Source organism: Microtus ochrogaster, chromosome 2 (assembly GCF_000317375.1).
Source record: "Microtus ochrogaster isolate Prairie Vole_2 chromosome 2, MicOch1.0, whole genome shotgun sequence".
NCBI classification, from domain to species: Eukaryota; Metazoa; Chordata; class Mammalia; order Rodentia; family Cricetidae; genus Microtus; species Microtus ochrogaster.
Genome location: NC_022010.1, coordinates 41,090,682 through 41,102,450, shown reverse-complemented (window position 1 = coordinate 41,102,450; position 11,769 = coordinate 41,090,682). Strand labels below are relative to the sequence as shown.

General features: G+C 54.8%; 1 protein-coding gene across 1 annotated transcript in view; it reads right to left on the bottom strand.

Annotated features, from left to right (window-relative positions):
• Window positions 1-2,107: 2,107 nt before the first annotated feature.
• Meltf (melanotransferrin) overlaps window positions 2,108-11,769 on the bottom strand; it is a 21,155-nt gene continuing 11,493 nt past the window's right edge. Inside the window, exons 7-16 of the mRNA XM_005344825.2 lie at window positions 10,860-11,047; window positions 10,120-10,300; window positions 9,376-9,527; window positions 7,663-7,759; window positions 6,748-6,942; window positions 5,976-6,132; window positions 5,810-5,877; window positions 4,240-4,427; window positions 2,690-2,888; window positions 2,108-2,187 (exon numbers count right to left, since the gene is read on the bottom strand). Coding sequence (XP_005344882.1) covers window positions 2,108-2,187; window positions 2,690-2,888; window positions 4,240-4,427; window positions 5,810-5,877; window positions 5,976-6,132; window positions 6,748-6,942; window positions 7,663-7,759; window positions 9,376-9,527; window positions 10,120-10,300; window positions 10,860-11,047 — 1,505 coding nt within the window. The remainder of the gene's footprint in view (window positions 2,188-2,689; window positions 2,889-4,239; window positions 4,428-5,809; window positions 5,878-5,975; window positions 6,133-6,747; window positions 6,943-7,662; window positions 7,760-9,375; window positions 9,528-10,119; window positions 10,301-10,859; window positions 11,048-11,769) is intronic.

Below are 11,769 nucleotides of genomic sequence, written 5' to 3'. Positions count from 1 at the left end.
ATCCAGTCCCCAGAGAAGCGGACACCCAAGAGGCTGAGGGGGTGGAGGCAGCTGGTATGAGCCAGGGATGGGGATGGCTGAGGCACTGCGGGGGCCAGAGAACCAACCGGTCCAGATGGAGAAGCAAACAGAGACCACAATGTTTGGAGCGCAGAGTGGTCCCTGATACTGGCTTTCAGTCAAATGTGTCATCTTGGGTGAGGCAGGTAGATTTTTGAGCAACAAAGAAAACAAGTTGAGTCGATGGCAGACAGTCTCCACCGCAATCCAAGCCTCTGCACACGCAGAGATGGTTGGCTTTATTTAAAAAGGAGCCAATGTCTTTCTTTAGCACTAACATAGCAGCGGCCCCTGGCAATCAGACGTCATTTACACAACACTCTTGAAAGTCACACCTGCAAGGCACACAGCATAGACATCACACTCTGGGAGGCACGATCGCCCACACAGAATACATCTCTCCCTGCGAAAGTCTCCTGTAAGAGAAATACCAATCCCCAGGTCTGAAAAGAATGGCTGGCTCTGTCCTGAGAGGAGGGGCTTGGTCTCCAAAGCAGCTCGGTAACCGAGATTCCTCAGGAAGGTGTGACTCTGGCTGGGGCACTGCCAGGGCATTCTCTGCCGCTGAGAGATGTAAAAGATCTGTCCTGTCGCCCACAGGTGGGGGCGAGCCACTGGGAACCTGGCCTGTCATCAGCATCCTGAGGCCCCCCACACAGACCAGTACACAAATAGCTCCAGGCCCACGCCGCTTCCAGGGTGCTGACAAGGGCTGCTTGCTCCTGTTTCTTCTCTTTATTATTTTTAAAGGAACAAAATTTGGAGTAAAAGCTGTGAGTTCTGGAAAACTTTCTCTGGCTCTTGAGGGAACAATGGCCAAATGGAGAGGTGAGAGGGTCATCCCTGAGCTTTCTGTGGATTCTCACAGTGTGCAGGAACCAGGGGCCCCTTCTGCACCAGGTGCAGGGCTGTGGGCAAAGACAGGGCTCTTCCCAGCCCCATGGTTCAGGCATGTCCTCAGGCCCAGTTCAACACAGGTGTCGATTTTGGGCTAGCTCACGCTCCTTCAAACAAGGGATAGAAATGCTCCCACACAGACAAGGTGTGTGTATGTGTGTGTTTGTGTGTGTGTGTGTGTATGTGTGTGTGCATGTATATGTGTGTGTGTGTGTGTGTGTGTGTGTGTGTGTGGTGATGGTGGGGGGCAAGGCACACAGTGAGGCAGGGAGGAAGATAATGTTGAGGTTGACCCCAAAGGAGGGAGCGGTGGATTCTAGGCAGCAGTCTCGTGATACGGAGAGGTCCAGGCAGGGCAGGGCAAGTCCTGCGGCAGGAAGCCCTCACCCTGCATCAGGCTCTTCATCCACTAACATTCATACTGGGGTTGAGGCTGGTGGAGGGGTAGGAGTACTTGCACCTCCTTCACCTGCGGTTTTCTGCAGGACTTCATCTCCACAGTCCAGCTCTGGCCTTTCTCCCATCCCTGTCTGGTAGAGTCTACTGTCCAGGGGGCTGGGCCCCTTGGTGCCACAGAAGACAAGGACAAAGTTCAGGTGCTCAGCAACCCTGCTCCTCCGAGGGCTTGGGCCTCTGAGCCTCGGTGGACAGATGTACTCAGGAGAGAGCGGTGGGGCAGCGGGAGCAGGGACTGAGGGGGAACTGTGTCACTGAGGTCCTCTAGGTTGGCGGTGGGTTTCTGCCTTGGCACCTCCCCAGGCGACTGACAGAGGCAGGTGTGGGAAGCCAGCTTCGTGGTTGCCATGGCAACCGGTCTCTTTTCCCTCCCCCATCCCCCCCAGCCAGCCTGGAGGCTCCAGGTGGGAGGCACAGGTTCGCTGCAGGCGCCACCAGCATGGGAGGCATGACTGGGCTGCTCTCCAGTTGCCTCAGGTACCAAGGGCTCAGGCAGGTGGGAAGACTTGGCCTTATCATCCTGATTCCAGAAATTTCTCTTTGGGTTAGCATCACACATCCGAGGGCTGCATGTGAGAATCCTCACCTTGTCTCTTGAATCCCGCGCTCTCCTGCAGGGTTAGCCGATTTCCAGGGTTCTTGGGCTGGACTCTGTAGCTTTCCCTGCTCAGGCCGCTGCTTAGAGCAACCACGTTCAGAGAACACGCGGGAGGAGGCCTGCAGCCAGGCCCAGCAGGAGCGGGGACAGCAGGGGTACTCGGTGCACTGTGGCCACTGGGAGTGGGGGTGGGGAGGGAGGATGACAGGTAGTTAAGGCAGGAAGCACCAGGCCTGTGGGCGGCCAGCTTGGTGCTCACACACAGGCAGGACTATTTCTGTGCGCCCCGCCGCTAGCTCCAATCTCTTTTCTGCCCCACGACAATCTTGCCTTTCCCTGGTTTCTTTACATATGCATTCCCTTCCAAATTATGCTGCCTGCATATTTATGCCGTTACCTCAGATCCACTTGGGACTATCATTTTCAGCGTTTATGTTCATGATCCCGGTCTATTTGGGTGACAGGCCGGAGCTCCTGATTTAACCATCTGCAAGTCCCCCTGTCTGGACTTTCCCGGGACACTTCACCTTGCTAGTGTATGAAATAGGAACCTCTGCCTCACCCAGGCCTGGCATACCCTTCAGAGTTTTGATTCCAAACCCCCAATGGAGATGGGGTGTCTCAGGGCCCTTTGCAGGGGGTATCACAAGTGTTGGCACAGAAGGCTTGGTCCCCTACCTGCGCCCGAGCACTGTTGAGACAGCATCCCTTCCAGAGCCACCACGTAGTCAGGACCCAGCCATTCCAGGTACGTGGTTTTCTTCCCAACAGGTATTGCTCTCACTGTGGCGTCTTTGAAAAGCAGGTCTTGGCTGTGGTATTTGGAGGAGTCAAACATTTGGAACCCATTCTGATTGCGGTCATCTCCAAACAGGTCCTAGAAACACCGAAAGCAACCGCTATATCTGGGCTTACAGACAACCGCGGGGGTCCCAACAAGCAAGCACTTCAGGGTGCCAAGTCTTTCTGTCGAAACCATCTACATCACTACTGATGAGCCTCTGTCATGAAAGAAGTCTGGGGAAAGATTTGCATAGAGGTGCCATCCAAAGACAGGCAGAAATGTCACACCAGGCTGGTTCTTGAATGCAAAACTGAAGTGTGAGTTTATAGCACGAAGGCCCCAGAAATGAGAGAGGGTGCAGATGCAATGACTAAGGGCTTGGCTGGGCCTGCTCAACATTTCTCAATCTTTTTGGCAATGATTTCTCGTCAATCTTATGGGCATCCTTTCCAATGAGCCCAGACAGTCTCACAGATAGGAGCTCCTGTTCTGTCACCAGGACTGAGAAAAATAGTGAGGGACTTGATGATGTCATCACCAAACCCCATGGGGTACCAGGGCTGATCTTGCTACTTGCTTCCCTGATGGAACCCTTGGCCTGAATGAGAGTTGGATAGCCCTAGTGAGCTAGAGGAAGGCGAGGCATAATGCCAGAAGCTGGTGACCTAGCCCTATAAGCCTAGAACTTAGGAGGCTGAGGCAGAAGGATTGGGAGTTTGAGCACAGCTTGGGATACAAATAACAGTGTGAACAAGGACATCTAGAAAATATGCATAATATGTGTCCACTGTTAATTAATAATCAAGGAGAAAGGGGAAAGTGGGGTGGAGGGGACTTGTAGAGTCTCCTGAAGCTAGCCACTATCTCATTAAACTACAACCACACGGTATTCTTCGCTGTTTCGGAGAGCTTGAGAGACCAGCTTGGGGAGTCGCTCGCTTGAAGGAGCTGCTCTTGGGACAGAGTACATATAATTCCAAGGTTTAGGACAGCCCAGCGACTCCGCTGGTCTACGGTTCTGGTGGGTCAAAGGAGGACCAATTCCACCTAATAAATGGAGCTAGGAGGAAACCAGTCTGGTGTGGGGACCCAAAAGCAACAGAAAAAATGATTCTAAGAGGAGGGTGGGGCTCAGGAGAAGGGTGCTGTGCCCAGTGCTGCTGTGAGGTCAGGGGTCATGGTGCCCTTGACAAGAGCAGTTTCGGGGATCTAGCAAATATTGTCTGGAGTGGGGTTACCCCCAAGAGAGACCAGGAGAGGAACTGATGGCCCCAGCATGGAGATAGCTTTGGAGGGGTTTTGCTCTCAAAGGGAGTGGCGGGGTACTTCCCAGGCAGGTATGGGGCTCTGGGTTTGAACTTCCAGCACCACACAAGAGCAATAGCAGTAGCAAGGGGAGGGGTTGTAGTTATCAGAGATGCGAGGCCACTCTAGCCTGGCTCACCTGGGCCTTGTCCAGAAGTCCATACACAGTGAAGATGTTGGTGTCTGGATGCACCATGACAGCCTGGGATGGCATCTGTGCCAGGTTGCAGGCTTGGAACTGGCTTACTTCAGCCCGTGCCCCATTGGGGCACAGCAGCTCATAGTCTTGCGACCTGAGGTGAGCAGCCCAGGGTTCAGGATTGTGGCCTGAGGGACAGCATGGGGTGGGAAGAAGTGGGAGAGAAATCCATGAGACCCTTCACCAGGAAGAGGTGGTCCTATCTGGACAGCTTCCTGGGAATCAGCATTTCCAACCAGCATTTGTGATGCTGAAGCAAGCGGCTGGTACCCTGCTGAGTCCTGTCCTTTTGTCTTGAGGTGCTCACTTAGCATCCTCCCTCTCCTTTCCAGAAGGAACACCAGGCGGGTTCCTCATCGAGCTAAAAATAAAAAAGCACCCTGGGAGATATGTCAGGGCAGCCAAATCTCCCACAGCCCTGTCCAGCACACTGCCAGGCTTATGGAGACTAGGTAGACTGTCGGGCTCTTGCAGAGAGGCCAGCTTCCTGCCCGGAAGGTGGGGCCTATGGTTCTGAGTGGGAGGTGGGCCAAGAAGCAGGCTGTGGCATCAGGGAAGGCTCTCTCCAGCATGGTTGGAGCAGAGTCCTGTTAACCTCAGTGGCCTCTGGGGACTGTGGATAGAGTTTGTTTTTGTTTGTTTTGTTTTTTGAAACAAAGTTTTTCTGTGTAGCCCTGGCTGTCCTGGAAATCGCTCCGTAGATCAGTCTGGCCTCGAACTCACAGAGATCCGCCTGCCTCTGCCTCCTGAGGGCTGGGATTAAATGCATGTACCACCAGTGCCTGGCTAGAATGTGAATTTTGAAATACTGATGTTTTTCCTATGTGTCTTATTTGCCTTCTGGGCCACAGCTGCACTCCTTGGGCTGTGTCTGGGACAACAGAGGAAGGGGGAAGATGGCTAAGCCTGATTTGGGGGACTGTCAAAGCCTGTGGCACAGCAGGGTAGGCAGAAAGGGCTCAGACCCCAGCCATTGATGCAGACATGACTCTTCCCCCCTCCCCCCCCCCCCCACCAAAAGTAGGTGGATGATGGGAGGTGAGAGGCACTGGGCTCAGGATCTCAGATGCACCTTTTGGGGTCCTGGGACTGAGTGTCTGGGCCCTTTTGCCCCAGTGGAGTCTGGGAAGGTGACTCCAGGAGACACAATTGTTTGTGCGATGAACCTGGCTGGGCCGTATCTTAGTGCGACTTGAGTGGACTTCCCTGCACAGGGCACATGACCAGTGGCCAGAGGAAAGGTCTCACAGCCCCCATCCACAGGCTTCAGTGCCCCATAAGTACCTGCAGAGGGGCTGAGATGCAGCTACCACCTAGCAGTGGGATATGAACTTCAATTCTGGACCAAAGGAAGGCATCCCCAGCATCTGCGCTTACACTGGGGCCTCTGAGTTCTCTCCTGGATGCTGCTAGGTCTCCAATCCCAGCAATGTCCTATGTCTGGATTGCTCTGGACCGGGACCAGCCCTCTCCCACCTGACTTTGCTCTAGCCCAAGCCCCTTCACATACCATTTGTATTCTCAAAGACCGTTGTGTGCTTGACGAAGGCCACATCCCCTGCATGCTCTGCAAGGCACCTGTCACACAGGAGAGCAGGGCAGATGTCAGAAGGACAATCCTGCCTGGGGGGAGCCAGGCCAGAAGATCCCCCTTCCCCACAGCTACCACCAAGTACCTGAAGGCTCCACTGTAGCCGTAGTATCTCTCCTGGCTGCTACCCACACACTTGTTACGGCCCTTCTCATCTCCCACACAGAGTGCACACAGAGAGGAAGGGTAGTTCCTGGGGTTGTTCACAGGTACACAGCTGCCATTGAAGAACTGGCTCACCGCTAGGGCAGAGTGGGAGGGATGTGGTGAGCTCCCCCCACCCCCATGTCCCCAGCAGCAGAAAGATAGCCAGGGAGAAGGGCAGGCTGCAGCCCTTCCCCCATCTCATTGGCCTTGGCTTGAACTTCTTCAGGGACAAGGAGGTCACTATCTCATGATCTAGACTGTCTGTCAGAAGAGGGAACTGTCAATCCTAGTGCCTTCTGCGTGCTTTGACATAAGACAACTGTTTATTTCCTCTGAGTTATGAGCCAGGAGAGAGGTGTGTGTCCAGTCAGCTCAAGAACCTCACAGGCTTTACATGAGACAAATATTCCTTATTCTGTCGCCACCTTAGCACTTAGAACATTGAGGCACAAAAGTGCATGTCCTACCCCTTTCTAACAAGGTCCCCAAATTCTAGGGGTTGCCAGATGTGGGGACAACCCAGGACTGAGTGTCTGGAACACTCAGACATGCCATGAAGCTGTGTGTGTGTGTGTGTGTGTGTGTGTGTGTGTGTGTTGGGGGGGGGTTCTCCCAAGACCATGCCAAGAACAAGACCTGACCCTCAGAGCTGACCATCTTCCCGTCAGATCCCAGAGAGTTTCTGGGTCTGTGCCCCTCAGGGAAGGTACCTGTAAGGACATCACAGTCCTTGGGCCGGATGAAGCCCCGCTGGATGAGGGAGCCTATGGGTACATCCCAGCCAGCAGGGCTGCCCAAGCCTGGGTGGCAGGAACGTTTGCCGCGAAGCTCGTCCAAGGTGAAAGAGTAGGAGCTGTCCCGCCTCACCACGGCCACCACAAAGTAGGAATTGCTCCTGTCCTCCTCTGCAGGGAGAAGAACAATCTTGAAAGGCGCCCCTTATAAGAGCTGTGGTCCATGCCTAACAGCCCCCTCCTGCTTCTCTGTCTCAGCTTGTGGGTGCCCAGGCTGATGTACCAGGATCCTTAGAGAGCACCTGGTGTCTCCACTCTTCACCTGGCTGAAGAACCCCAGGAGCCCCCACCCATGATCTTTCTCACACCCAGGTGGTATTTTTCTCACTTTTTGGGAGAAAAGCAGGCACAGCTAAGGCCTGTAGACACATTCTCTAAGCTGAGCAGGAGGGACCAAATGTCCCAAGATCAGCCCTTAAGAGGACAAAGGACAGAGTCAAGCCCAAACCACCAAGAACGTATGACCAAGCCAACAGGCTTTGGAGGGCTCCACGTGATGTCAGGGAGAGGCCAAGGACACCCTTGCAGCTGTGGCCTGTGTGTGTGTGTGGCCTGGGCTGGCTGGTAAGAAGGGCTTTCGTAGTTGTTAATGGGGGAACTGAAAATCAGGAGCATATGCAACAGACTGGCTGGGTTCCGCAAAGGCTACTTGACCCTGCTCAGGACTGAGGCCTGGGCTAGGAGGGGCCTGCTTCATGACAGATGACTGCCAAGGCCTAGAGATGAGGTACTGAGAGGAAGCTGGAGGTTCTCGAAATGATTTCGGGGGGAGGGGGGAAAAGGTCTTAGAGTTATAAAGAACGATCCACAAGGTGGGGCAGGTACACTCACCAGCATACTGTTCTCCAGCTGCCGGGACCAGGCCATACACCTTGCCTGCCGTGTAGATATCCTCACCTTCCAGGGTCACAGCGTCAATATGGCCAGCCTGCCAAAAACAGAGAGGGGCTCTGGATGGCAGGAATTCTTGGAAATGGGGGCTTTTCCCCTCTTGGGGGGGAGGGGGGAAGGAGGGGTTTGTGAGCTCTGCCTCTCTTTCTTTGGGAGTCCCCCTGGTCAGGAGAATCCTACTCTGTTCTCTGTCCCTTCCTGCACTCATGAAGAGGCCAGGCCCAGAGGCTGCTGGGTGGCTGAAGGGCTAAGAGCAGCTGATACAGGCGTGTGTGTGTGTGGCGGGGGGACACTTCAGTTCCTGGTGACATCGGTTTTTCAGAGTATAAATGCCGAGACTCCTGCATTTCTGCTCTGCCTAGCACTACCCTTGACCTACTGCTTGGTCCCCGGGTCCAGAGGACCTGAGGTCTCTCAGCACTCTTCGATGGGTGGCACCTTACATGGACAAAATGTACCTACAGTGGCAGAATGGCCCAGAGAACCCTAGGGCCTCAGGATGGTCTTCCCTGAGTGCTAGGGACCGTCTGAGAAGGCAGCAGGCAGTCTTCCCTCCAGCCACCCTGGACCCTTCTTTCCAGGTCACCTATACCCTATCCCACCTGCCCGTTCCGAAGCCTTTTGATCCTAGCCCAGGTAGCTAGTATCCTAAAAAGGGCAATACAGCTACAGAAATATGGCAAACCCTAGGAGAAGGGCCAGGTTGGAGAAAGAGGGGCCGGGCACCCTATGAGGGTGCCCACACTGTGCAGCCCATAGGTATGAGGAGGTAACAGCGGGCAGCAGACAACTATGGTTGGTACATCTCTTAGGGCCTCCTTTTCATTCAGTCCCTCACACCTTCTGTGATAGAGAGGACACAGCCTGACCCCATACCCCAGGGCCTGGTCACCGTGGGATTCGGGAAAGGACAGCGAAGGCTACACTGGACACCATCTCCAGAGCCTGGGAAGCTAGAACTGAGGCTCACTGGGGCCTCTTGCTGGGCTTCTAAAGAGGCTCGGGGCAGTCTCCTCCTCTCTCCACAGGCCTGGGTGTCCCCTTCTCTGACATGCTCCTCTGAGGCTGAGGGGAGGAGTGTCCAGGTGAGTGGCAGTGGGCCCTGCCCTTCCCATCTCTTTGTGCCAGTGGCATTTGGAGAGATACCCAGACAAAGGTCAGTTTGCCAGGCACTGGGACAGAGAAACCCTTTCCTCCCAGCCTCCCTTTGCCTTAGTGTCCAACCGGGGAAGCCAGGAGGACAGACTGGATGGGCTCTGAGCAAGGGCTGGGGTTTTCACTGTGGATCAGTGGGTATCAGTCCACAGGAATGGATCATATCACGTGCTTAGGGTAAAGACTAAAACCGAGCACGGCAAAGAGAAACGCCACGCATTCTTTCTGCCCCTTTCTATGCAGGATGCATGGTTTTCATGCATTGCTTTTATAAACGTTTTGCACACTAGATCTCCAGACATGGCGGAAGCTGTTTTCGAGTGTGGGCATCTAGCAACCATCTAGTAAAGAGCGGTCTCCCACTCCCGCCATGTACAGGGGAAAGTCAAGTTCACAAGGGAGAGACTTCCTCAGACCAAATGCCTCTTTCCAGCCCACTGGGATGAGAGACAAGGACCATGCCAGGGACTGCACTGCCTCCTCCCCGGCCCACTCCACCTGGATATGTTCCATGCAGTGCTCCGGGGACTCGGCCGACACACACTGGATCTCTGGCTTGAGTCTCTGCCGGCTGAAGGCCACAGCCATGTCTCCGCACTTCTGGATCTCGGGTGTGGACAGCACACACCAGCGCAGGTAGTGGGGCAGCCCTGTGTAGGGTACACATGGGGGCGGTTACCTCAACAGGAAGCCTTTCAAATCAGAACCCAGAGAAATTCAGGGTCCCTTTCTTATTAGCCACGTGGCCAGGATATGCTATTTAACCACTTCCTCATAGGGAAGGCTGTGTGATGCTTGGGGCAGACTGACTGCTGTGTATCGAACTCAGGCTGGCTTGCTATTGCCATAGGTGGGAGACCTACAGGGACGGGGACTGGAGGCAGGGAGGCTGCCACATTAATCTGCACAACAGCTGACGCCTGAGCCTACACAGTGACAAGAGAGGAACGGGAAGGTTGGGAATAACAGCGGACAGGATTCAGTAGTTCCAAGTCAGGCTCTGAGGACCTCAGTTCCCGAACCTGGAGGGTCTTCCAGGGTCCCACAGGACACACGACCATAGGACTGCGTTCTCCCCAAACCTCTAAGCAGTAGGGAAGTGGGAGTGACCGGTTTCTACAGGGGCCACAGGCCATAGTTTGCTGCCTGGGTAGGTGGCCAGCCCTGGCGGCCTCATAGCGAATCCTGCCATGTTGTGTTTAGGCAGAGATGTGGCCGGCAAGGGCAGGGACAGGGACTCACGGTTGGGGTCGCAGAGCAGGCCCTTCATGGCTTGCAGGTATTCCTGGCCCAGCCAGGCCTCATAGTTCTGGGTGGCGATGGGCACAAGCTCCAAAGTGGAATCTTTGAACAGCAAGTTCTTCTGGCCATAGGCCTCGGAGCTGAACATCTGGAAGCTGCTGGACTCGTGGTTGAACAGAATCTGCGTGTCAAAGGGAGAAGCAGGGCCGTGAGGGGATTGCGGCCTACATCCCTCCCACCCAAGTTCAGCCACATGGACCGCCTTCTTGCGACCTCAGGCCAGGTGCCGACCCTGCCAGTTCTCCACAGTGCCTTCCCTGGTGCTCTGTTCTCTATACCCCTCCAGTTCTGCCTCATCAAAGCCCCTCCGTTTGAACACAGGGCTCATGGCTCAGGTTTAGATGGTTATGAGCACAGGTAATTCCCCGGGCGGGTGACTGACATAGCGGGGTGACTTAAGCGATGGCACCGTAGTCACCTTATTTGCCCTCAGGGCGTGGTTTTGACCTTCAGAGGCACAGGTCGGAAACTTCCACTGAGGGGTTCTGAAACTCTGAGGAGTGCCCATGCTCTGGCTATTCCCATCCCAGACAGCTTGTGAGGTGCTTTTTCACACTGCCCTGGCTGCTGGCCCTCTCGGGTCTGTCCCAGGTAGAGTCCCTCCAGACCTTAGCCCTGAGCACCCCCTCCAAGGGCCCCGTGCTACCAGGGGGCTCTCAGGGCACGACATTCCTCCTCACCTGGCCTTCATTGAGCAGCTGGAATATGAGGCCCCCATGCATGTCATTCCTGACCACCACGGCATGCGCAGGCACGCGGGCCAGGTGGCACCGTCTCCACTCAGTGACATCGGCCCGGCTGCCATCCCTGCAGAGTAGCTGGAAGTCCTGGGACATCAGCGCCCTGCCCCAGGACGGCAGGGTTTTCCCTGGAAGGTGGGAACTGGGGAGTCAGCTCCTGTGCTCACAGAGAATGGGGAGGGCAGTGGGGGATGGGAGCGGGGTCTGGAGGAGGCTGGACAGTTTGGTGGTGGGAACGTAGCGCCCGCAATGAAAGTTCTTCAGCCGTACACAAGGCCTTGGATGTGCTCTTTCTACCTCATAATTTCTGTGAGGATAAATGTGAGGGAGCTTGCCATAATACAACACGCACTAACATGGCTACTTACAAGTGATAAGAGAAGTAAAAAACCAGAGGTGCTGCTTAGGGTGAGAGCTAAATGTAGCAAAGTGAGCAGGGGACTGGGGGAAAGGGGCAGGGGACAGAAGACACAGTGAATCACCTGTCGGAATCTCCTCAGAGCCGTGGCCCTGAGGGAGAAGGGTAGTCCTCCAGGCTTTGTCCAAAGCGCAAAGGTTTCTATGTTGGTTTACTTCCCCTTAAGGCTTTTTCTCCTAACTCACTTCCTATGTCTGCTCACCCTTGACCGTCACTATGCACACAGCTGCCTTTCCCCACAGCTTAGGATTTCCCACACTGTTTCCTAAAGTCCATGCTTCTTCTTTGTGGATCTATTTATATTTTTGTTTGCATCTATGTGAGTGTGGACAGTTGCCTGTGGAGGCCTGAAGAGGATCAGGTTCGCTGGGGTCACAGTACCTGTGAGCTGGCTGATATCTGCGCTGTACCTGTGAGCTGACTGATGTCTGC